General features: G+C 45.1%; 1 protein-coding gene across 1 annotated transcript in view; it reads left to right on the top strand.

The window, feature by feature from the left end:
* Positions 1–26,074, top strand: part of LOC143784164 (caspase-8-like) — a 138,906-nt gene that overhangs the window by 102,590 nt on the left and 10,242 nt on the right. Inside the window, exons 7-8 of the mRNA XM_077272048.1 lie at positions 384–513; positions 6,672–7,161. Of these exons, the coding sequence (XP_077128163.1) occupies positions 384–513; positions 6,672–7,161 (620 nt within the window). The remainder of the gene's footprint in view (positions 1–383; positions 514–6,671; positions 7,162–26,074) is intronic.

Genomic DNA, 26,074 nt, shown 5'->3' on the forward strand with positions numbered 1-26,074 from the left:
CAGTGACGGACCTGGAAACGCTGCAGCCCGCGTCTCAGGGTCCGTCACCCAATGGCGGCACATCCCTAGCGCACGCCCATTGTGGGCGTGCGCTAGCGATGCGTCCGACATTGCAGTCAATGGCGACCGTAATGGACTACGCTACACCGCGTTTATGCCGCGGCGTAACGTAGTCCGTCTAACAGACACCATTAACGCAATGTGAACCCAGCATTACCTTCAAGCAGTACCAAGGGATCAGTCATATTAAAGTCTAAGATACACCATCTTCATCTTTTTCCATCGTATTGTTAGAAAATATGCTGAACATCTTGTAATTTATTAACATTTTTTTGAGTATTTAGAAAATTGTTCAACTTATAAAGTATTTCTTCTTATTGCAGCTTGTGGAAACATACAATATGGAGAAAATCCCTCATGGTCGGTGTATCATTTTGAATAACCATGATTTCGGGGAAGCCAGGTCAAATAAAATGAGAGTGAAAGACAGGGACGGAACAGACAAGGATGCAGGTACAGAAATGCTTTAATCTAAGGAATGAATAAAGAACAAACATACATGTAAGGCTGGGCTAGTTTGTCTATTTAATCTCAATACAGAGAGAATTATGCAGAAACGCTTATTGGTCTGTAGTGGGTTTAACCCTTTCCATGGATCAGTAATCCAATGACTTCGTTTTGTTTCAAAGCAGTTAGATTAATAAACATAGGCTTAATTTAGTGAGCAGCCATGTCATTATGGGAGCCGTCATTTTTGTATAGCTTTACTGGTGTGCTACTATATTCTTTCTGCTGTTTGTTGCTCCCACCATGAGCTTGTTCTCCATTGTTTACTGTTCCCATCCTATACTTCTATGTTATTGCCTCCCTTACTCACCTACCTTGTGATTTTCTTTTATTTTTCTTATAACTCGGGTCTCTCTGCTCTGTCATTTATTTATTTCGCTCACCACATTTTCCTACTTCTGATCTCCCCTTTCCATATATACATATATTTTATTTCCATACTCCTTTTGCTCTTACCCACTCATTTTCTTTTACTCCTCTATTTTTTACCCATCTTATTGCTGATTTGTAGTAAATTCTGTTATTTTCTATGAATCGCACATTCTTAATTTCTATGGATCAATCAATCTTATTTTCTCTTATAGGTAGCTTATATACTAGATTACTTCATTGAAACATTCACTAACTTTCCTCCTCTTACTGGATTGTTAAGGCCTCTGATTACTAAACTTTACTCTATGTGTATGAAACTTTCAATTTATTCCCATGATCTCACTTTCTTGGCTGTGCTCTCAATAGCATCTATAAACCGAAACACCGTGTCTGCAAATTGAGATTCTGATTTGGCTTATTTAAAGGGTCAATAGTGACTTGTAGGAATGCTGCTTTCCAACAGGTGGCACTATAGAGTTCAAGTCCTCTTCCTCTATGAAGAGGCAATTTGCATATTACATTTCCCAGAGGAGCATGTGGAGCGCCCCCACACCGCCGCAGGGCCGAGGGGTACCCGGAGCCGGGCCTCTGGGATCTCAGTCCTGGGGTTGTCACGGTGGCTAGACCCGGTCCGTGGCCCTGTCCGTCAGTGGGGGGACGTCCGGTGAAGTAGGTGGTGTTAACGGTGGTGTAGCGGTGCAGTTGTGGGGTGCAGGTCGCGGTAAATAACGAGGACACCAGGTTGCAGTCTCTTTACCTCTTTACTGGAGATCTCTGAGTCCTCAGTCCAGAATACGGTTCACCAGGCTGCGCAAGTCCGGCCGGTCCAATGGCACCTCCAGAGTTCTCTTCACAGGTGGAAATCCGTGCCTTCCTTCTTAGCGCTGTGTGTTGTAGTCCTTCCCTGCTGTGCTCACGGAAAGTACCCCACAACTGTTGTGTCTGTTTCTTAAGTTCCCTCACAACTCGATTAGATGTTCCTCTCTTATTCCATCCCTCCCTGTTATTCAGGTTGGAACGGCACCCGTTTGTCAGGTAGGCCTGGAGTTCTTCCGGGACCCTAGTGACGCCCCTCTCCCGCAATTGCCCCCCAAGACTTCATAGGTGATATGTGGTAGACAGCCCGCCTGAGACTGACTGTCCTGCCGCTGTTTGGAGTATGGCTTAAAGCTGTATATTATTCCACTCCCTCGGCGTTCCGGCCACCGGTAATGCGCCTCAGCAAGGTGCTGCCTCTTTCAACAAAACCCCTGCTGGTATTCTCCGTCTGCTTGATCTCGTTTCTCACTCAGCACAATCTATCTCGCTTCTAGTCCTTTCCTGGGCACCGCCGCTATGCTGAGCAGGCACGGTCCCGTTACGTTCTTTCCAATGCCAAGCCTCTGCCAGGATCCCACCCCTGGCAGAGACCCTACTGTCTCTTCCTCCACAACACCCTCTCTCACTAGGTGTTGCTTCGTTCAATCCAGTCAGCGTTCTCTCTAACTTCCTGCCTGACCCCCAGTTTACCCACTATGGTGGGGAGTGGCCTAATGAATAGCACCCTTAGCTCCCCCGGAGGCCCTGCTGTGAAACATATTGGTGTCTGTGATACCTGATCAGAAGAACTCCTTCAGTGCCATCGAACGCACCATGGCTCCCCTTAGTGGCGAAGCCACAGTACTGCAACGACCAGGACTCTGGGGCGCTGCACTCCCCCCTGGTTAAACACAGTACTCCGGGACTGGGAAGAAAAACAACAATACAGATTAGCAAAAAGACATACAATTTTGTTGAGTGCAAAACAATAAGTATACTTGAACAGGCTTCCCTTTATGGGAGGTGAGGACACTTTAACGTTACAAAACATAATCAAATATCATAGCAACAGGCTACAATTTACTCTCATTACCCAACCGGGTATTCTACTAAGTGCAAATGCTGGAACAATAAATTAACATTGCCTTTAAGAAACATACACTCTTAGTTTATCAAAGGCCTTCCTATAATCACATTACAGGGCAAAGTAACTCTTCATTCTCCTACTTTTGAACCTGCAGGACCGCCTGTCCCTATGGCACCAGACCTACTGCCTCTCCTTTCTTTTACAGGACCGCCCCGTTCAGCCAGGGCCTACTGCCTTTCTCTACTATACATAGTATAGACATAACATTCCTTTCAGTTTGAGAACATGGAGTCCACTCTGCCTGGCTCCTATAAGGACTCACTCACTAACCCCTACGGGTCTACTTTCTGTCCTTAGTAACGAACTAACTTTCTATGGGGACGCAGGGTTTACCTTCTATCCTCACCTTCATTATTACTTTCTTACGTTTCTATCCATGCAGAACTCTAGTCCACCTCAACAGGCTTTCTGCATCTTTCCTTTTGAAGAACATTATTCAAACTTCACATTTCAAACATATTAAACACATATAACTTTTCATGTAAAACGGTTACATTTCTTGCAAAGCATCATCATGACATTACTGTTTCAAAACAGTATCACTTTCAGGTTCAATTCCCACCTCCCCTTTAAGAGGAGATCAAGTCTTTCTGAGGTAGCTCTTCTTCTCAGCCTACCAGTCCATACCAGAGCTCCGGAATGGCATCTTCGCAAAGTGTCTTTAACTAAAACCAGTAGGAAGCACCTTTAAGAAGGTGCAAACTATTTACAGGAAAGTTTGAATCATGCACAGTCCATGATTTCGCAGTTTGTGTAACTTTGTGCAAAACTTCTGGAAAACAACAATAGTGACCCCGGGTCAACAAAGGGGTCACCTTTTTAAAGTTTACCCTGGACGGGTTTAGCAGCAACTTAAAGAACAAACAGTAACTATTTACATTTTCAGGTTTCCGAGGCTTAGTTGAACGGCTTCCAGTGCTGCACCTGGCACTTAACCCCTCTTGGCCTGGGCAAAGTGAGGTCCAGGGTTACACCCAGTGCTGGACAAACGCCGTTAATCCGTCTTTCATGTATGATTAAATCATGCGCAGTGATGGAGGTCTGCGCAGCTTGAGTATGGGTATCTGCTGCAGCAGAGGTAGCGGCTGCTGCAAGATCAGTCACTGGAACGGAGTCAGCAGCTGTGGCACTAGCAGTCACTGGAGTGGTGTCGGTCGTCAGGGCAGGGTGGCTCTTCCTACCTGCTTCAGATGCGGTTCCTCCGGTGCCGGTCTGCTCCATCTCCACTGGGGTCTGGAACGCTGGCTGCGGGGCCTTGTGCTGCGACGCTGTCATCTCTGCTTGCAGCACCTCGCTTTCTGGCAGGGCCTTGCTTTCTGGCTTCGGAGCGCTGGAACTTCTTTCTTGCTCCGGACCAGACGAGGCTGCCGACAGACGTCTGGCGAGGCTCCCGATGATGGTCTTCTTCCACCCGGCCTCAGTGCTCAGCTGCATCCGCCGGGGTCGGTCGCTGAGCTCGTCCACTCCGGCCTGCAGGAATTCAGCATCAGCGGTGGAGGCCTGGTTGCGGTGCCCCTCCGGGTGGCTGGGGGAGTCCTCTGCTCCGACCCCACGCTCCGGCTCCGGGCGGCTCGCCATGGCGTCCTCCATGTCGCTCGCTCCTTCTTCCTGGTCCTTTTCCCGCTCTCTTCTTCGTGGGCGGTTTCGTTTTCGTTGTCTCTGCCCACCATTAAGGATCAGGAGGCGGATCTCGGCTGCTGACGGACACGTCCTCAAGGGGCCGAGATATTTAGACTGGGCGGCCATTGTCTTTCGCGCTCTTCAGCTTGTTCACGCCCACTTCCACGCCCTTCTTCTTCTCCTGCGCTCTCCTCAGCGCTGTAATGGCGGCGGTTTTAGCGGGAACTTTTGGCGGTAAATGGCGCAGCACAGTCTTTGCAATAAAGTACAGTCCAAGCACAATAAATCACAGTTCCAAGGCACACATAACCTGATTCTTCAGGCTTAAGTAGATCCTGTTCGTGACGCCAAGTTGGAGCGCCCCCACACCGCCGCAGGGCCGAGGGGTACCCGGAGCCGGGCCTCTGGGATCTCAGTCCTGGGGTTGTCACGGTGGCTAGACCCGGTCCGTGGCCCTGTCCGTCAGTGGGGGGACGTCCGGTGAAGTAGGTGGTGTTAACGGTGGTGTAGCGGTGCAGTTGTGGGGTGCAGGTCGCGGTAAATAACGAGGACACCAGGTTGCAGTCTCTTTACCTCTTTACTGGAGATCTCTGAGTCCTCAGTCCAGAATACGGTTCACCAGGCTGCGCAAGTCCGGCCGGTCCAATGGCACCTCCAGAGTTCTCTTCACAGGTGGAAATCCGTGCCTTCCTTCTTAGCGCTGTGTGTTGTAGTCCTTCCCTGCTGTGCTCACGGAAAGTACCCCACAACTGTTGTGTCTGTTTCTTAAGTTCCCTCACAACTCGATTAGATGTTCCTCTCTTATTCCATCCCTCCCTGTTATTCAGGTTGGAACGGCACCCGTTTGTCAGGTAGGCCTGGAGTTCTTCCGGGACCCTAGTGACGCCCCTCTCCCGCAATTGCCCCCCAAGACTTCATAGGTGATATGTGGTAGACAGCCCGCCTGAGACTGACTGTCCTGCCGCTGTTTGGAGTATGGCTTAAAGCTGTATATTATTCCACTCCCTCGGCGTTCCGGCCACCGGTAATGCGCCTCAGCAAGGTGCTGCCTCTTTCAACAAAACCCCTGCTGGTATTCTCCGTCTGCTTGATCTCGTTTCTCACTCAGCACAATCTATCTCGCTTCTAGTCCTTTCCTGGGCACCGCCGCTATGCTGAGCAGGCACGGTCCCGTTACGTTCTTTCCAATGCCAAGCCTCTGCCAGGATCCCACCCCTGGCAGAGACCCTACTGTCTCTTCCTCCACAACACCCTCTCTCACTAGGTGTTGCTTCGTTCAATCCAGTCAGCGTTCTCTCTAACTTCCTGCCTGACCCCCAGTTTACCCACTATGGTGGGGAGTGGCCTAATGAATAGCACCCTTAGCTCCCCCCGGAGGCCCTGCTGTGAAACATATTGGTGTCTGTGATACCTGATCAGAAGAACTCCTTCAGTGCCATCGAACGCACCATGGCTCCCCTTAGTGGCGAAGCCACAGTACTGCAACGACCAGGACTCTGGGGCGCTGCACATGCACGGCGAATAAGCCTCCTTAACTTGGCATGCCAGAGCTGGTATGTCACTCTCCACAAGGAGAAATGTTACCTCTTAGACCAGGGTTTCTCAACTCCAGTCCTCAAGACCCACCAACAGGCCATGTTTTCAGGATTTCCTTAGTTTCATCACCTGCACAAGCATTAATTCCATCACCTATGCAATACTATCACCTGTGCAATACTAAAGATATCCTGAAAACGTGACCTGTTGGTAGGTCTTGAGGAATGGAGTTGAGAAACACTGCCTTAGACCTTAGCATCTACTGTATATAGTTTTATTTGGTTGTGATTTCCCTATACTGTATGCTGTATATGAATTTTTCTGGACACATAAGCACTATGTATATATATTTATTTTTTGTACAAACCACTCTTTTTCCTGTACTTGGATATACCTTGCCAAAGGCCTTAATTGGCCCAAACATTGGCTTTTATCCGTTCAGTTTGAATACATTCACATTTCAAGAAAGAGATCCTATCTACATTTATCACTTGTGTGCCGAAGTATTTTTGTACATTGAGTACTCAGAGGTTATCCAGGCAACCCATTCAATACAAGAATAAATTGAAAAAAAAAAACATATCGTGTATCTATTTTTCATCTTTTATTTCCTTGTCTTTTTTTTGTATAGAAGCGATAGAGACAGTTTTTAGATCACGGGGCTATGAAGTAATCCAGGAAAAAAATCTTACTGGTGAAAAAATGCTAAAAAGTATAAAGAACTATGCAAAAGAGGATCACACTGGAAGAGACAGCGTTGTGTGTTTTGTACTCAGTCATGGAGATAAAGGAATCGTGTTTGGTACAGATGGAAAGAAAGTGTCAGTCAAAGAGCTAACTGACTGCTTTAATGGTCAGAATTGTCCATCACTAGTCGGGAAACCTAAAGTTTTCTTCATTCAAGCATGCCAAGGAGATCAATCCGATACAGGCGTCACTTATGTCAGTGATAGCAGGGAGGTCGTGTACGTAACTGATGCACATGGCGGAAGGCTTCCAATAACGGCGGATTTCTTAACGGCCTTTGCTTGCTTTGAAGATTATGAATCTTTGCGGGATCGGACCGCTGGCTCTGTGTATATTCAGACGCTGTGCACAGTCCTGCAGGATAACCAATTCTTGTAAGTATAATACAACCCACGTGTTCAATTATTTCCTTCTATATTGTTTAGATATTTTCAACAGAAAAAAGGCAAAACCCACAATTTACATATAGATGACAAAGTAAATACTTTAAAGCTTTGTACATATTTGCAACTATTATCTTACTTCTGCAATAAAGATAAAGACTATTTCTATGGAAATAACTTTGCAAACTGTCTTGTTTCAACATTTCTTATCATTCTCTTTATATGGATCCTTTGCAGCCTAAGGGTACCGTCTCACAGTGGCACTTTGATCGCTACGACGGCACGATCCGTGACGTTCCAACGATATCCATACGATATCGCTGTGTCTGACACGCAGCGGCGATCAGGGACCCTGCTGAGAATCGTACGTCGTAGCAGATCATTTGAAACTTTATTTCGTCGCTGGATCTCCCGCTGTCATCGCTGGATCGTTGTGTGTGACAGCGATCCAGCGATGCGTTCGCATGTAACCAGGGTAAACATCGGGTTACTAAGCGCAGGGCCGCGCTTAGTAACCCGATGTTTACCCTGGTTACCAGCGTAAAGGTAAAAAAAAACAAAACAGTACATACTCACATTCCGGTGTCCATCAGGTCCCTCGCAGTCTGCTTTCCGCATTGACTGACTCCCGGCCGTAAAGTGAAAGCACAGCACAGCGGTGACGTCACCGCTGTGCTCTGCTTTCACTTTACGACGGCACTCAGTCAGAGCGGGAAGCAGACTGCGAGGGACCTGACAGACACCGGAATGTGAGTATGTACGTTTTTTTTTTTTTTTTTTTTTACTTTTACGCTGGTAACCAGGGTAAACATCGGGTTACTAAGCGCGGCCCTGCGCTTAGTAACCCGATGTTTACCCTGGTTACCCGGGGCCCTCGGCATCGTTGGTCGCTGGAGAGCTGTCTGTGTGACAGCTCCCCAGCGACCACACAACAACTTTCCAATGATCACGGCCAGGTCGTATCTCTGGTCGTGATCGTTGGAAAGTTGCGGAGTGTGACGGTACCCTAAGTCTTTTCATGGACATGGACTACACAACAAACCATGTGTAATCTGGTCCTGCAGTCACACTTTCTTTCTCCTGTTCCCCTTGTGCTAACTTCCAGAGGTGGAACAAAGTATGACCGCTTGATCAGACTGCCTACGATTTAGGAGCCATGTAAAGAATACATAATCATAGGATATTTTTAATCAAACGATTTGCAAAGTTAATTAATTTTTTTTCAAGATAGCCATTTTTGCTTTCAAGTAAGTAATATGGTAATAACTGTGTTGTTGTCATTAAAGGGAATCTGTCCCCAGATTTTTTCTATGTAATCGGAGAGCATCACGATGTAGGGAGAGAGAACCTAATTCCATTGATGTGTTACTTACTGTCCTGCAATCAGTGTTTTATCAGCAGGAGATCATCATTAGAGGATAAACCGCCTCATTCTTGCTAGTCCAACCCCCCGCACCCACCACTGATTAGCAGCAATGGATTAATGTTCCTGCTAAAGGGAGATTCTCTCCACAAACTTCAGACAAATACCTTTTCTTGAACTTTTCTTAAAGGGGCTGTCCCACAAACAAAAGTGAGGTCTTGTCACAGTCAAAGTAACCAATATTTGCTCTTACTCTATTCCCCCTGTTCTAAGTATGCAGTTTTTTTATTGTTGTTTTTTTTTTTTTTTTAATCAGTCCTACGGTTCTAGAGATATGGGCAATTTTATGTACTGCTAATTTTATGGTCTTTACAAGGGGTTGTGGGTCACAGGATTTCCTGGGGATGTGTTTTTAGGCTGCATTATTACCACGTGAAAAACGCCCATGTAAAGACAATTAAAAGTATCACCAAATATCTCTGGTACCTTATGATGGATTACAAAAAAAAAATAAAAATATGGAATACTCAGCAGAAATAAAACAAGAGCAAAAACTGGACACTTAATGTTCTTGGCCGATACCTATAATGATATTTATAATTATCTATCTTTAAGCCCTAACCACTTTTGTAATTTCCTTTGTTATAAAACTCCCTACCACTCTCACTGTCCTGCTATTCCCTATAGCTGTAATTTTTTTTCTTTACTTTCTGGGATGTTTTGTTTGAGGGGAGTCTCAAACAGCATGTCACAGGAGGATGACCCAGCAGTCAGTTCCTGCAGCTTCCATCACCATGCCTGAAACAGGGGCATTGCTGCAATCACTTACCGCAGCTACTGTCACAAGCCATCCCTGATGATGTATAGTTTCATTGGGGTGATGGAGAAATGATCGGAGCTTCTGTAGCCACTGCCACACTTCACCTGTACCGGCACCTCGCATCTTCATTGGCCACTATCACACTTCTGTTCCTGCCACCTGAATCTTCAATGGCCACCACCACAGTCCCTGCTTCTGACACCACTGTTTCTTTCACTAAAATGAGATGTCCTCAGGGAACGGTGATAGAAGCAGGGTGAGTGACAGCAGCACCGCCCCATAGCTTCTATCACCGCCTTCAAACAAATCGTCATCAGGGCATAGTGATAAACATAGTGAGTGACTTCAACACCGCCGCCTGAGGACAATTCATTTGTCGGCATCAGAGGGAGTAAAGAAAGAATAGATGGATAGGTAGAAAATTGCATAATGAAGTAAATGACAAAAGTGGCTAAAGAGTAAAGATAGCTATTTATAAAGGGTATTATAGGTATCAAGCCATTTAACCTGCAGACAGGTTTTCTTTAATCAATAGATAAATGAAAGTTAAGCAGTTTTACAATTGGATGTGTTTAAAAAATGTTGCTGGGCTGAGAAACACTTATAATGGTGCTTCTGATGATTCTAGCATAACTGCCTGTGGTCGACCATGAAGAGATGCTTTAGCTTTTGGTCATAGGTGCAGTTGCTATTAATCCTACAGGACATAGTAAAGGGCAGAGGGAAAAAGTTATTATAATCTACTGATGCAGGGAGGTGCAGGGCCAATTTGCTGTGGGCTGGAACTGAGTTCTGATTGCATTGAAATCCCTCTTCTAAACAGGAGTCTGGGTGGAGGGTGTGGTGTAGTGTGATTTGCTTCAGGAGCTCTCGTTACCTCCCTATCCAAAGGAAGAAATCAGGGCTACAAACAAAACAGAAGACCTTGGGTCTGGGTTAACAGGTCCAACTTTACTGTGCATGTCTGCAGCATACAGATTAAGACAAAGTCTCTTTTTAGTGATGTTCCCTTGGTTTTGTGCTTTATCAGTCCTTGTCCCTGTCTTGACCTGAGACCCACCATCTTCACCCCACTCCATGACCCGGTTGACATCTTCCTCATCAGGGAGACAGAGGCATGACTCTCTATACCTCTTCTGGACCTTAGGCCCAAGACTTTCCCGGCGTCCAGACGTGGTTGGAGATGTGCCCTCATTCTTCTAGGAAATTTGCACTGACTGACCTCGTTCTTCTCTGCTACCCCTTCAGTGCTCAAGAACCTGCTGTGCTATGTTCAGCCTTGCTCTTTACTGCACCCAGAACTTGCACTTAACAGAGTCCTGGACTCTGTCTGACTTGAAATGACTGCTACCTGGAAAACATTTTTTATAAAAACTGTCTAACACATTCAAAACTATGGGCTGATACTATATTAATTATCTAATCCCTGGTGTAGTGCAAACCGTAGCCATATCTAATGTATGGCTCTCCTAGTGGACAGACCTCCCACATTCACAGGGATGTCCTTAGGCATAGCTTATAGAAGAACTTAACACACAACACCAGCCATAGAGATAAAAAAACATAACTTTTATCACACAAATAGCATTAACATAGAAAAATTTCCCAACAACCCATTTGTTGCCACGATGTCTTCTTCATCCCCGCCCCCCCCCCCCCCTACACTGGCACAGGCTTTTCCACTCTGCGGATTTCTGACTGTTTCATTTAAGGAGCCATCATATATATATTGCAAGACCTTTGAGCTCATCTCAATAAATCACTTCAGTGAAGTGCAACAAGAGCAATAATTGGACACATAAATTGAAAAAACTGCATATATGGGTGGCCACTGAACTTATGTGGCAACTGCAATGTTGTAATTTATTAAGATGAACTCAAAGATCCTTTCATGTAGCAGATTTGTTTGAACCCTAGATGAAAAGTAAAAGCAGACATGAGTAACCTCACAACTCAGCAAATGTAAGAGCCCCTGACAATGACTTCAGGAGTATAGATGAATATTGTAGAGTGACTATCTGCGGAATCTGCACAACCATCAGCTAAAGCAGCACTACGTGGTGTGGTGGATCGGCTCACTCGGAGGTAGACACAGGTACATTGTTTCTTTAAATCCTCCACTGGTTTATTATACATGTGGCATAAACCAACGCAAAGTGAAAATAAACACAGCCCTTTGGGCAAGACAAGAAAACAAAACAAAGTGGTGTACAGTCTCTGCAGCTGCGGGGATCCGCCTGTTCATGATGTAACAACCAGGTTCAGTATAGTATAATACAAAACCACTTCTCTGGAGCTGCCGGCTCCAGATCTATCAAACACTGAATGTCTCTGGAGGCCGACTAACCCCCAGACCACACAAAGGGGTGGAGATAAAGTGGACAATCTCCCACCCACTTTATTGGTTGTGAAGCGATGGCGGGGGGACCACCACGGTGCAGGAGGACTACTGTACACAAGATGAGGTGCAAACAACAAAGGGTAGATTTATTGGGAGGCAAGGAATGAAGTGGGTGAGGAAGATGCAAACAGGGGTATGCAATGGCAAGAGACACTTTACAAGAGTTATAAACTTTATCTTGTCCGTAAAATAGCACGGTGCTCCAGCTATTTCAGTCTCAAAATATGTCTCACAAGCAAATTTAAACAATAAACAAATAACGATGCTAACCTACATATAACCTCCCTGGCCTTTACTAAGCAGGCCCCACAGCTGCCGTGTACTGACTACTCAAGCCTACAATAGGCCCTAACATGTGCACAAAGAGGAACAGACTCACGGTGATGTTGGGGACTCAGGTCCAGTCCCAGGGGGGCCCCAGAAGTCTAATATGGTGGTGCGCACGGCTTTCTGTCAGCTCTGTAAAATGTGGTCTTCTCCTTGCTTCTGGGTCCTAGGGATGCTCCTGGAAACTGTAAGTCCCTTTCTCAGTATCTTCGTGGCTTCACAAACTAGCACAGAACAGCCACCTTTGCTGTACCCGGAAAAGTCTTGCAAATTTCACAAGTACACTCTGTCCCAGGCTGTGGGACCTTTCTTGTAGCAAACAGCACACAGTTCTCTCTGTCGCAGCTTCAGCTCACACACACAATTCAGGCTCAACTCCTCCCCTTATTCTAGGGCAGTTCATCTTCACAGTCTAAAGCAGGGGGAAGCTCCTTCAGCGCTTCATTTGGCTCCGAAACGTGCGTTGGGGTTCGTCCAGCTGTCCCACCAGTATACCGGTCCTGCAGGTTTTGGTATGTAATCACACCGATTCGGCTATGATCTTCTGACATTATGTGCAATATACACCCATGATAGAAATATTTATTCAAAGTAGCACTGTCTCTCAATATCATGGGTTGTTATATTATGCTATTCTGCGTTATGTTGTACCCCTGCTAGTGATTCGGTTGCGGGTGGGCACCTGGTCTTTTATTGTACCTGGTTATGTCCCAGTGGTTGTCCCCTTTCCATGCCAGTTGCTTGTTCATGTCTGGTGTTTATATGGATATTTAATAAAATCATGTATATAGGATTTTTATGGCTGTTTTTTCCTGTTTGTTCTTGTGTTTCAGGACAAATTGGACAACAACTTTTGGGGTCCAATTTATTATGTTACCCTTGTAAAAATACAAAGCTGGGGGCTAAAAAATCATTTCTGTGAAAAAAAAGAGGAATTTTTATTTTCACGGCTCTGTGTTATAAACTGTAGTGAAACACTTGGGGGTTCAAAACTCTCAAAACACATCTAGATAAGTTCCTTAGGGGGTCTACTTTCCAAAATGGTGTCACTTGTGGGGGGTTTTAATGTTTAGGCACATCAGGGGCTCTCCAAACGCAACATGGCGTCCCATCTCAATTCCAGTCAATTTTGCATTGAAAAGTCAAATGGCGCTCCTTCCCTTCCGAGCTCTGCCCTGCACCCAAACAATGGTTTACACCCACATATGGGGTATCGTTGTACTCAGGACAAATTGCACAACAACTTTTGTGGTCTAATTTCTTCTCTTACCCTTGGGAAAATAAAAAAATGGGGGCGAAAAGATAATTTTTGTGAAAAAATATGATTTTTTATTTTTACGGCTCTGCATTATAAACTTCTGTGAAGCACTTGTTGGGTCAAAGTGCTCACCACACATCTAGATACGTTCCTTAGGGGGTCTACTTTCCAAAATGGTGTCAGTTGTGGGGGGTTTCAATGTTTAGGCACATCAGGGGCTCTCCAAACGCAACATGGCGTCCCATGTCAATTCCAGTCAATTTTGCATTGAAAAGTCAAATGGCGCTCCTTTCCTTCCGAGCTCTGCCATGCGCCCAAACAGTGGTTTACCCCCACATATGGGGTATTAGCGCTCAGGACAAATTGTACAACAACTTTTGGGGTCCATTTTCTCCTGTTACCCTTGGTAAAATAAAACAAATTGGAGCTGAAATAAATTTTGTGTAAATAAAAATGAACGTTTAACTTTTTTTCAAACATTCCAAAAATTCCTGTGAAACACCTGAAGGGTTAATAAATTTCTTGAATGTGGTTTTGAGCACCTTGAGGGGTGCAGTTTTTAGAATGGTGTCACACTTGGGTATTTTCTGTCATATAGACCCCTCAAAATGACTTCAAATGAGATGTGGTCCCTGAAAAAAAATGGTGTTGTAAAAATGAGAAATTGCTGGTCAATTTTTAACCCTTATAACTCAATAACAAAAAAAAAATTTGGTTCCAAAATTGTGCTGATGTAAAGTAGACATGTGGAAAATGTTACTTATTAAGTATTTTGCGTGACATATGTCTGTGATTTAAGGGCATAAAAATTAAAAGTTGGAAAATTGCGAAATTTTCAAAATTTTCGCCAAATATCCGTTTTTTTAACAAATAAACGCAAGTTATATCGAATAAATTTTACCACTATCATGAAGTACAATATGTCACAAGAAAACAATGTCAGAATCGCCAAGATCCGTTGAAGCGTTCCAGAGCTATAACCTCATAAAGGGACAGTGGTCAGAATTGTAAAAATTGGCCTGGTCATTAACGTGCAAACCACCCTTGGGGGTGAAGGGGTTAAAGTGGCAGCGTGTTACTGTCCATAACAGCACCACCCTCTTACAGTTGTCCACAAAAACCCAGCCCTTAAAATGGCTGATTAACCCCTTTCAACAAGTAATGTGCTGGAGGAAACTTCTGGGTTTCAAATTACTGAAACAAATAGCCTTAGTGAAACTTATCTCCTCTCCAGCACTTTGCCAGTGGCTTTGTCACAGTGGTTAGACATAGGCAGTTACACATGCTGAATCAGAGACACCATTTTAAGTTTATCTCAGCACAGCAACTTTTTTTTTAAATGCATCCAATTGTGAAACTGCTTAATATTCCAACATCTATTGATTAAACAGCACTTTTCATAGGATAACCCCTTTAAGGCAAGAAAACAATCGGTAGGCTTTCAAAACCAAGTATGGCTGTGAGGATTACAAGATTAATTGCAAAAAGATATTTTTGTAACCATGGGAGAATCAATTTGCAGGTATCTGGTCCATTGGCTAGGTCAATAATCTCTGATCACTGGACAGAAGGCTTGTGAATCTCCTTACCTTTTGGCATTTTCGCACCAGTCCTAACCAAAAAAAGAGCCAGGAATGTTGGGAGGAAGGAGATTTGCAGGGCTGGTCACAGATTGCTGACCTGGCTGATGGACTGGAGTCCTGCGAATTGAGTCTTCCATTTCTAATATTTTACAAGAAAAACTGTGAAAACTTTGATGACACGTGTTCTACAGTTGCTTAACAAACCACATTCAGGACTTTAATGGCTATAGCAGCTTTGCAAGCGATGACAGTGAGATATTTCAATGTTAAAACAGCATTTCCTCTTTAGGTGTTGACATTGAAGAAGAGTCATATGTGTCCTAACCTAAAGGCAGAGGTGTATCTAGCCTTTCCTGCACCCGGGGCAAAGGATCAGGTTGGCGAGCCCCCCCCCCCCCCAACCTCCAACCTCCAACCTCCAACCTCCCACCTCTCACCTCCCACCTCCCCCATTTGAACCTTAAGGGGCCACTGTCACCCCCTCCAGCCGTTATAAACTAAAAGAGCCACCTTGAGCAGCAGTAATGCTGCAGTCTAACAAGGTGGCTCTTTTAGTTTTTGATTCAGTTATTCCCTCAATAAAGCGTTTTAAAATTTGTACAAAATAACCTGTCCTTAGACCTGGAGGCGGTCCGAAGCTTCCTCGGTGAATCTTCCAACGGCCGTCACTCTTCTCTTCTGGGGATGTGGTCGCCGCCCCCTGCCTGCGCGCTGTTTCTTCTTAAATCCGGCGCCTGTGCTGTGCGTGCCTGCCTGGGGCAGGCGCAGTCTTCATTGTCCTTCATTGCTCAGATCCAGGGTGCCTGACTGCGCCTGTGCCGGCAGTGCGGCCACCCTGTTGCTGAATCCCCGCCCCGCACTGTGTTATTCATTATGCACAGTGCGGGGCTGGTATTCCTGGGCATGCGCACTGCGCTGTTCAGACGCTCCCCCGGTCCCCCGCCTTCCAGCGTTGTAATTTGCGGCTGCTTCATTCCAAACGCTGGCAAGGAAACCTGTATATTACGGCAACGCTGGAAGGCGGGGGACCGGGGGAGCATCTGAACAGCGCAGTGCGCATGCCCAGGAACCCCAGCCCCGCACTGTGCATAATGAATAACACAGTGCGGGGCGGGGATTCAGCAACAGGGTGGCCGCACTGCCCACACAGGCGCAGTCAGGCACCCTGCATCTGACCTATGACGGACAATGAAGACTGCGCCTGTCCCAGGCAGGCACGCACAGGGCAGGCGCCAGATTTAAGAAGAAACAGCGCGCAGGGGGCGGCGACCACATCCCCAGAAGAGAAGAGTGACGGCCGTTGGGAGATTCACAGAGGAAGCTTCGGACCGCCTCCAGGTCTAAGGACAGGTTATTTTGTACAAATTTTAAAACGCTTTATTGAGGGAATAACTGAATCAAAAACTAAAAGAGCCACCTTGTTAGACTGCAGCATTACTGCTGCTCAAGGTGGCTCTTTTAGTTTATAACGGCTGGAGGGGGTGACAGTGGCCCTTTAACTCTATTGAAACTGTATGACCAAGCCAAGGTACATTCCTGAATCCCCATTATGTTAAAATAGATACCAATAAAAGTAAAATTTATTGAGACAGCGGTAGGTTAAGTGTTTTTGAATATCCATATTGAATCAGGAGACACCATATAATCCTGCATAAAGGATAATAATGGCCCCGTAAGATCCTCCATAGACACATTTTCCCAATATAGTGCTCCACAAACGTTGATTATGGCCCCATAAGATGCTCCATAAATATATTTGCGCCATATAATGCTGCACAAACGTTAATTATGGCCCCATAAGATGCTCCATAAATATGTTTGCCCCATATAATGCTACAGAAACGTTGATTATGCCCCATAAGATGCTCCATAAATATATTTGCCCCATATAGTGCTGCAGAAACGTTGATTATGCCCCATAAGATGCTCCATAAATATGTTTGCCCCATATAGTGCTGCAGAAACGTTGATTATGCCCCATAAGATGCTCCATAAATATATTTGCCCCATATAGTGCTGCAGAAACGTTGATTATGCCCCATAAGATGCTCCATATAGATATTTGCCCCATTTGCTGTTGCTGGCGCTGCGATAAAAAAAAAAAATCACATACTCACCTCTCCGGCGCTCAGGCCCCCGGCACTTTCAATATTCACCTGCTCCTCGTTCCGGCGCCGCTCCATCTTCAGCACTGACGCACAGGCAGAGGGCACGCACTAACCACGTCACCGCGCCCTCTGACCTCAGTGCCACTGCTGAAGACGGAGCGACGCCGGAACGAGAAGCAGGTGAATATCGCGCAGCGCTCCCCTCCCTGTTATACTCACCTGCTCCTGGCGCGGTGCAGTCCCTGCTTTCCCGGCGCCAGCAGCTTCTCCCTGTACTGAGCGGTCACCGTTACCACTCATTACAGTAATGAATATGCGGCTCCACCCCTATGGGAGGTGGAGCCGCATATTCATTACTGTAATGAGCGGTATCATGTGACCGCTCAGTACAGGAAGAAGCTGGGGAGCCGGGGAACCCAAGACCTGCAAGGACCACGCCGCCAAGAGTAGGTGAGTATCTCAGTGTGGGGGCAGCAGAATGCCACCGACGAGGAGCCCCCTTGGACCACCGCATCATCAGGCGGCCCACTGGCGCCCCCCTGTCGGCTGCGCCCGGGGCACATGCCCCGGCTGCCCCCCTGGATGCGCCACTGCCTAAAGGTTATATCAGAAAAGGGGAAGAACACTTTATTTGTTAGCTACAACAATCTGGAACACAGTTAAAATACGTATATCGCTAGGTTGTTGCTACCCCATTTGAGTGCATCTTGATGTATGGGTACGGGCAGAGACCCTGATTCCACTGATGTATCGCTTACTGAGCTGCTTGCTGCAGTTTTGATACACTCACTGTTTTCTGTGCAGTAGAACCTGTTCTCTGAATGCTGAGCTCTGTATAGCCCTGCCCGCACCACTGATTGACAGCTTTCTGTGTACACTGTGCATAGGCAGAAAACTGACAGTCAGTGGTGGGTGCAGGGTTATGCAGAGCTCAAGAATGAGAGACTATGTGGCAGCTGGTTTACTAGTCCTTTAGTGATAATCATCTCCTGATAAAACTGATTTTTATCAAAACTCGAGCAAGTGGGATAGTAAGTGGGAAAAAAAAAAAAAAAAAAAAAAAAAAAATCACTGAAATCAGGGTCTCTGCTCCTACATTATGCTGCTCGCAGATGGGGCAGCAAAAACCTAGTGGCAGATTCTCTTTAAAACAGTAGTTCTTAAGCAAACATAATTGTAAAAAAAAATATTTAAAGAAAGATAGGAAACTCATCAGTGGTGTGGACACAGACTGGTCTAGAGATATGAAGAGGGTGTTAGATGTTACATCTTTTTATCCTGTGAAATCCAAATTGCAAAGTCGTTGCTTTTGAAACTACAATAGATCTACAGGGATGACAGCAGATGAGATTTCTCAGTTTGTTTGTTGTTTTTGTTATTAATCCATGCCTAATTTATTATTATTAACATTGAGCAGCCCCTTAAAGGGGTTGTCCCACAACCAACGTACATTTTAATCAATAGATCTTGGAGTAATAATAATTTTCATAATTGGATGTGTTTAAATAAAATGTTCCTGTGCTGAGATAATCTTATAAATGTACAATATAATGGCTGTGTCTGACTGCTGTCTGCACATACCACAGCTCCTGTCAAGGTGAGGAAGCAAAAGACAGTATACAGACAGGACAGCAGGGGATCTCAGCTGATTCTTGTTTTGTGAGGAAAAGATTTGCTGCTTGTTTTTAAACTTGCTTTACCTTAGAGAAAGCAGCAGCTGTGATCCCCTGCTGTCCTGTCTGTATCCTCTCTTTTGCTTCCTCCCTGCCCAGGAGCTGTGGTATGATCAGATCATGTCCCTGCACGGTCAGACACAGCCATTACACAGTACACAGCAGGGGCACATTTATAAGATTATCTCAACAGAGTAACTTTATTTTATTATTATTTTTTTAATACATCCAGTTGTGAAACTTATTTTTATTCCGAGATCTATTAATTAAAATATACTTTGCTTGTGGGAAAATCTCTAAGTAATTTCATGCCAATAAGTGTGTACTTGAGCTTATAAATACACTTTCATCTACAGAGGCAAAACATGTCTCCAGGTGTGGAATTTCAAAACATTTGTGGCTCAGTGCCCGATGTTCAACTGGATTTCCACCCCATTATAATAGTTACATAAACATCCCTGCCTCCCTTATCTTTTAGTAACTCAGGGGATAACATAAGAAAAACAGCTACATGCTACCTTTACTTTATGGCATTTTTATGTTGCTGGATTCCAAGACGTATACTTTTCTTATTTCCTTATCATTATAGCCGTATGAGGGCTTGTTTTTAAAAGATAAGTCATATATGTTAGCAGAGCCTATTTGAAGTACATTTACAATAGATATAAAATGTTTTCACACCCATGATAAATTGCGAGGTTTTTGTCAGGTTAAAAAATCATACCTTCTAGAATCATTTGTGAACTTTTTCCATCTTTAATGTCACCTTAATCTGCACAATTAATTAGAAAAACAATCTCAAATCTTTTCAGGTGGAAAAAGAAAAATAAAGAACTAAAATAATGTGGCTGCATAAATATGCACACCCGTAAACTAAGGGTATGTTTCCACATTCAGGATTGCATCAGGCTTTGGTCAGGATTTTATGCAGGTAAAATCCTGACCAAAACTGCACCTGAGGTCACTGGCAGGTCACCTGCGGTGTACCTGCGTGTTTTGCTCATAGTAGCAACATGCTGCGTTTTGAAAAAAACCACAGCAGTTATGGAGTGGAGCCAGTAGATAGTGGTGTAGTCTGAGTGTATGCAGAGTTCGCAGAGCTGGGCTACATTGCAGTGTGCAGGATCTGAGAGGCAGCAGTGTGGTGAAATCTTTGCCTGCATTGCAAGCAGAGCTGCTGGGACACGTCTACGGCCCCGACTGTACACTGGCATCATCATGTGGGGCCATTATACTGCATGGAGCATCATGTGAGGCCATTATACATTATGGAGCAACATGTGGAGCCATTATACAGTATTGAGCATTATGTGTCCATTATACAGTATGGAGCACTGTGTGGCCATTATACAGTATTGAGCATCATGTGTGGCCATTATACAGTATGGAGCACCGTGTGGCCATTATACAGTATGGAGCACCGTGTGGCCATTATACAGTATGGAGCACCGTGTGGCCATTATACAGTATTGAGCATCATGTGTGGCCATTATACAGTATTGAGCATCATGTGGGGCCATTATACAGCATTGAGCATCATGTATGGCCATTATGCAGTATTGAGCATCATGTGTGGCCATTATACAGTATTGAGCATCATGTGTGGCCATTATACAGTATTGAGCATCATGTGTGGCCATTATACAGTATTGAGCATCATGTGTGGCCATTATACAGTATGGAGCACTGTGTGGCCATTATACAGTATGGAGCATCATGTGTGACTATTATACAGTATTGAGCATCATGTGTGGCCATTATACAGCAATGAGCATCATGTGTGGCCATTACACAGCATTGAGCATCATGTGTGGCCATTATACAGTATGGCGCATCATGGGTGGCCATTATTCAGTATGGAGCATCATGTGTCGCCATTATACAGTATGGAGCATCATGTGTGGCCATTATACAGTATGGAGCATCATGTGTGGCCATTATACAGTATTGAGCATCATGTGTGGCCATTATACAGTATGGAGCACTGTGTGGCCATTATACAGTATTGAGCATCATGTGTGGCCATTATACAGTATGGAGCACCGTGTGGCCATTATACAGTATGGAGCACCGTGTGGCCATTATACAGTATGGAGCACCGTGTGGCCATTATACAGTATTGAGCATCATGTGTGGCCATTATACAGTATTGCGCATCATGTGGGGCCATTATACAGCATTGAGCATCATGTATGGCCATTATGCAGTATTGAGCATCATGTGTGGCCATTATACAGTATTGAGCATCATGTGTGGCCATTATACAGTATTGAGCATCATGTGTGGCCATTATACAGCATTGAGCATCATGTGTGGCCATTATACAGTATGGAGCACTGTGTGGCCATTATACAGTATGGCGCACTATGGCCATTATACAGTACTAGCTGTACTACCCGGCTTCGCCCGGGGTAATAACTGCTGTTAGCAAAATAGAATGTGTTAACAAAAATTTATTCTGCACAAAAAAACCACAAAACAAATAGATAGAAATGTAATTATTAAAAGGCAAAAACTAAGCTAATAGAAGCATTTTACAACATATATTTCAACACCAGAGATATTCCACACAGATTTAACTAAATTGGCCAAATAATGTGAAGTAATCTTCTACTACTTATTCGAGAGCCTTTTGATAAACGACATTCTTAGTTTTTCCTTCAGGTGCAAAGACAAACAGATTTTTGGCTGTTCCAACTCTTGAACAGGCCACATAAAGTTGACCATGAGAAAAGCATGGAGATTGTAAATCTAAGCTAGCTGAAGAGCCCAGCGTTGCCTGGACATAGTAAATATCTGTGGTTAGTTATAGCACCTCACTTCTCTTATTTTCCCATCACGCCTCTCATTTTCCCCATCACATCTTTCATTTTCCCCCTCACATCTCTCATTTTCTCCCTCACACCTCTTATTTTCCCCCTCACTCCTCTCATTCCCCCTAACACTTGTCATTTCGACCTCACATCTGTCATTTTCCGATCACTCCACTATTTTCCCTCACTCCTCTCATTTTGCACTCACACCTTTTCATTTTCACCTCACACCTCTCATTTTCACCTCAGTATATACGTTTGTCATCTCCCTTATATATAGTATACACCTGTATGTCATCTCCTGTATATAGTATATACCTGTATGTCATCTCCCCTGTATATAGTATATACCTGCTGTGTGTCATCTCCCCTGTATATAGTATATACCTGTATGTCATCTCCTCCTATATATAGTATATACCTGTATGTAATCTCCTCCTGTATATAGTATATACTTGTGTGTCATCTCACCTATATATAGTATATATCTGTGTGTCATCTCCTCCTGTATATAGTATATACCTGTATGTCATCTCCTCCTATACATAGCATATACCTGTATGTCATCTCCTCCTGTATATACTATATACCTGTAGGTAATCTGCTCCTGTATATAGTATATACCTGTGTGTCATCTCATTCTGTATATAGTATATACCTGTATGTCATCTCCTGCTGTATGTAGTATGTACCTGTATGTCATCTCCTCCTCTATATAGTATATACCTGTGTCATCTCTCCTGTATATAGTATATATCTGTGTGTCATCTCCTCCTGCATATAGTATATACCTGTGTGTCATCTCCCCTGTAAATAGTATATACCTGTGTGTCATCTCCTCCTGTATATAGTATATATCTGTATGTCATCTCCTCCTGTATTAGACCTCGTTCACACGTTATTTGGTCAGTATTTTTACCTCAGTATTTGTAAGCTAAATTGGCAGCCTGATAAATCCCCAGCCAACAGTAAGCCCACCCCCTGGCAGTATATATTAGCTCACACATACACATAATAGACTGGTCATGTGACTGACAGCTGCTGGATTCCTATATGGTACATTTGTTGCTCTTGTAGTTTGTCAGCTTATTAATCAGATTTTTATTTTTGAAGGATAATACCAGACTTGTGTGTGTTTTAGGGCGAGTTTCGTGTGTCAAGTTGTGTGTGTTGAGTTGCGTGTGGCGACATGCATGTAGCGACTTTTGTGAGATGAGTTTTGTGTGGCGACATGCGTGTAGCAACTTTTTGTGTGTTGAGTTGCATGTGACAGGTTAGTGTAGCAAGTTGTGTGCAGCAAGTTTTGCGCATGGCGAGTTTTGCGCGTGGCGAGTTTTATGTGTGGTGCCTTTTGAGTATGTGCAAGTTTTGTGTGAGGCAACTTTTGCATGTGTTGCAACTTTTGTGCATGTGGCAATTTTTCCGCGTGTGCAAGTTTTGCGTGTGGCGAGTTTTGCATGTGGAGAGTTTTGCGCGTGGCGAGTTTTGAGCGGCGACTTTTGTGTTTCAACTTTTATGTGGCGAGGTTGGTGTATGTGTGGTGAAATGTGCGCTGAGGATGGTATATGTGTTCGAGCACGTGGTAGTGTGTGGCGCATTTTGTGTGTGTTCATATCCCCGTGGTGGTGTGGTGATTATCCCATGTCGGGGCCCCACCTTAGCAACTGTACAGTATATACTCTTTGGCGCCATCGCTCTCATTCTTTAAGTCCCCCTTGTTCACATCTGGCAGCTGTTAATTTGCCTCCAACACTTTTCCTTTCATTTTTTCCCCATTATGTAGATAGGGGCAAAATTGTTTGGTGAATTGGAAAGCGCGGGGTTAAAATTTCACCTCACAAGATAGCCTATGACGCTCTCGGGGTCCAGACGTGTGACTGTGCAAAATTTTGTGGCTGTAGCTGCGACGGTTCAGATGCCAATCCCGGACATACATACACACACACACATACATACACACATTCAGCTTTATATATTAGATTTAGCATCATGTGGGGCCATTATACAGTATGGAGCACTGTATGGCCAATGGCCATTATACAGTACTGAGAATCATGTGTGGCCATTACACAGTATGGAGCACTGTGTGGCCATTATACAGTATGGGGCATCATGTGTGGCCATTATACAGCATGGAGCACTGTGTGGCCATATTTTTTCTGTTTATAATTATTGTTTATGCATCAGTGTGATCAGCAGTGCTAAATGGGTGTGGTTGGGGTGTTGATATGGGTTTGACTAGTTGTGAAATGGGTGTGGTCTGGGGCGTGGCCTAAAATTTACAGCGGCACGCTGCGCGCGCCGCTGCCTTTGTCCCTCTTTGCTTTCTTCAAAAATTGGGAGGTATGCAGGTGCTGGTCTCGAGCCTGGGGCTGATGTATATACAGGGGCTGGGGGCTGCTGCTGGGCTGATGTATATACAGGTCACCGGTGTCTTCTGATCCCCACCTGGGCTGCAGCAAGTGCGGGCTATAGGACCCGAAAGCATCATGTGACCAATTACGTCACCCGGTCACATGGTGCTGTTTAAGGTCCTGTGCCAGGTCCTATGGTGCCAGGATGAGGAGCGATCACCGTGGGAACCCGGTGAGTGAGGTGAGTAAAAAAAGCACGACCATGGCTTGTTCCCCCCTAGTTTGGATCCTGGGTATGCCCATGCCAGTAATGGCATTCACATTTCATATTTACACCCTTTAGCACTACAGAGTGCAACTTTATTTGTATGCTTTGAACTTCTGACAGCATCCAGTCTGCTTTGGATAGGAGTCTATCAGCAGAGCACATCTAGAATTGGCAATCTCTGCCCACCCTTCTTTGCAGTTGCCCTCCAAATCTGTGATATTGCGAGGGCATCTCCTTTTGGCAAAACATAGCCAGGCTTTTTTGTAAGCTATTGTCTCGCCACCCTAACCCATAGACCAGACATATGAAGAATACGAGTGAGTTTTTGTCACGTGCAGTACACAGCCAAGAATTGCCAGAAACCCATGCAACTCCTGTAATGTTGCTGTAGGCTTCTTGGCCACCTTTCGAACCATTCTTCTTGTCTTTCCTTCAATTTTTGAAGGACGTCCAGTTCTAGGTATTCAGGAAACAGTGACTTTGAAGGGAAAAACCCACAATAGGGTAAAACCCTAGTATAGGAGCCAGGCGGTACTTGCCACTAGGTGCCTGAGGGCAGTTGCCTTGGGCAGTAGGTGGCGCAGAGTCAATACTTTCATTTTATTTTGAGGAGATGGGAGAGGAAAGGTGGTGTAGGTTCAAAAGATCAGCACTGCATTGGTACACAATAAAGTAAGGTATATGAGGGCTTGCAGTCTGTATTTGGGGGTGCAATGCCTGTTTATGGGGGTGTAGTCTGCATGTGGGGTGCAATGTTTGTAGATGGGTTTTAATCTGTATATGGGGTGTAGGCTATTTGGGGAGTTCAAGCTGTATATGGGGGTACATGGGATGCAGGCTGTATATAGAGTGTACATAGGGGTGCAGACTGTTGTGGGTACATGGGGTGCTGGCTGTGTGGTGGCTACATCGGGGTGCTGGGTATTGTGTGATAGAGCAGAATGTAAGGGCTCCTTAGTGGAACTGAAGATTCAGTAAGAGGACAGTATGGGAGGCAGTATACAAAATGAGGGACATTGTATAAGCACAGACTGTGGAGACCTGGGTGTCGTAACCAGTGCCTTCCCCCCTCCCATCAATCCCGTAATGAAACACACACAGGCCTAGGTGGGTTGAACAGGTCGGTCACAGTTTATTAATTAAATAAGCAGAGAAAGGGCATTTACATATTGTAATGGCCGCTCGCGCCGAGCTCCTGTCCGTGATCAACAGGGGAATTGGACCAACGAGCGACTACGACCTTTGCCCTCCTCCGCTTCTTCCGCTGTGACTTAATAAAGGTTACCAGAGTTAGTTATATCACATACGTATATACATTTTTTTTTTTTTAACGTAAAATATTACGATAGCATTTACAAATCTACATCATCCCACAGGTTAGTATCATCTTTAGCCTTTAAAAAGGGAGGGAGGGTGGGACAATGCTTCCAGGTGTCCGCCGGGAGGAAAAGAGAAAGTTCCCGGCCGGACACCTGGATTTAACCCCTGTAGGAGTGGCCGTAGGACCCCTCCCCTCTAGTGACCACTGGCCGGCCGGGGGTCTTCCAATTAGTGCATCACTAAGGGGGAGTGATGCCAGGGGGGAACTGGCACTGACAACCTTTCCGTGCTGCTCTATCTAGGTGCTCCCCAGTCAGAGACGCGCACCTTATACAGTACCGCATCTGCCAGACTGTGGAGACCTGGGTGTCGTAACCAGTGCCTTCCCCCCTCCCATCAATCCCGTAATGAAACACACACAGTCCTAGGTGGGTTGAACAGGTCGGTCACAGTTTATTAATTAAATAAGCAGAGAAAGGGCATTTACATATTGTAACGGCCGCTCGCGCCGAACTCCTGTCCGTGATCGACAGGGGAATTGGACCAACGAGCGACTACGACCTTTGCCCTCCTCCGCTTCTTCTGCCACGGAGGATCCCGTGTATTACCTACGCGG

The sequence above is a fragment of the Ranitomeya variabilis genome, chromosome 7 (genome assembly GCF_051348905.1).
Source record: "Ranitomeya variabilis isolate aRanVar5 chromosome 7, aRanVar5.hap1, whole genome shotgun sequence".
NCBI lineage: Eukaryota > Metazoa > Chordata > Amphibia > Anura > Dendrobatidae > Ranitomeya > Ranitomeya variabilis.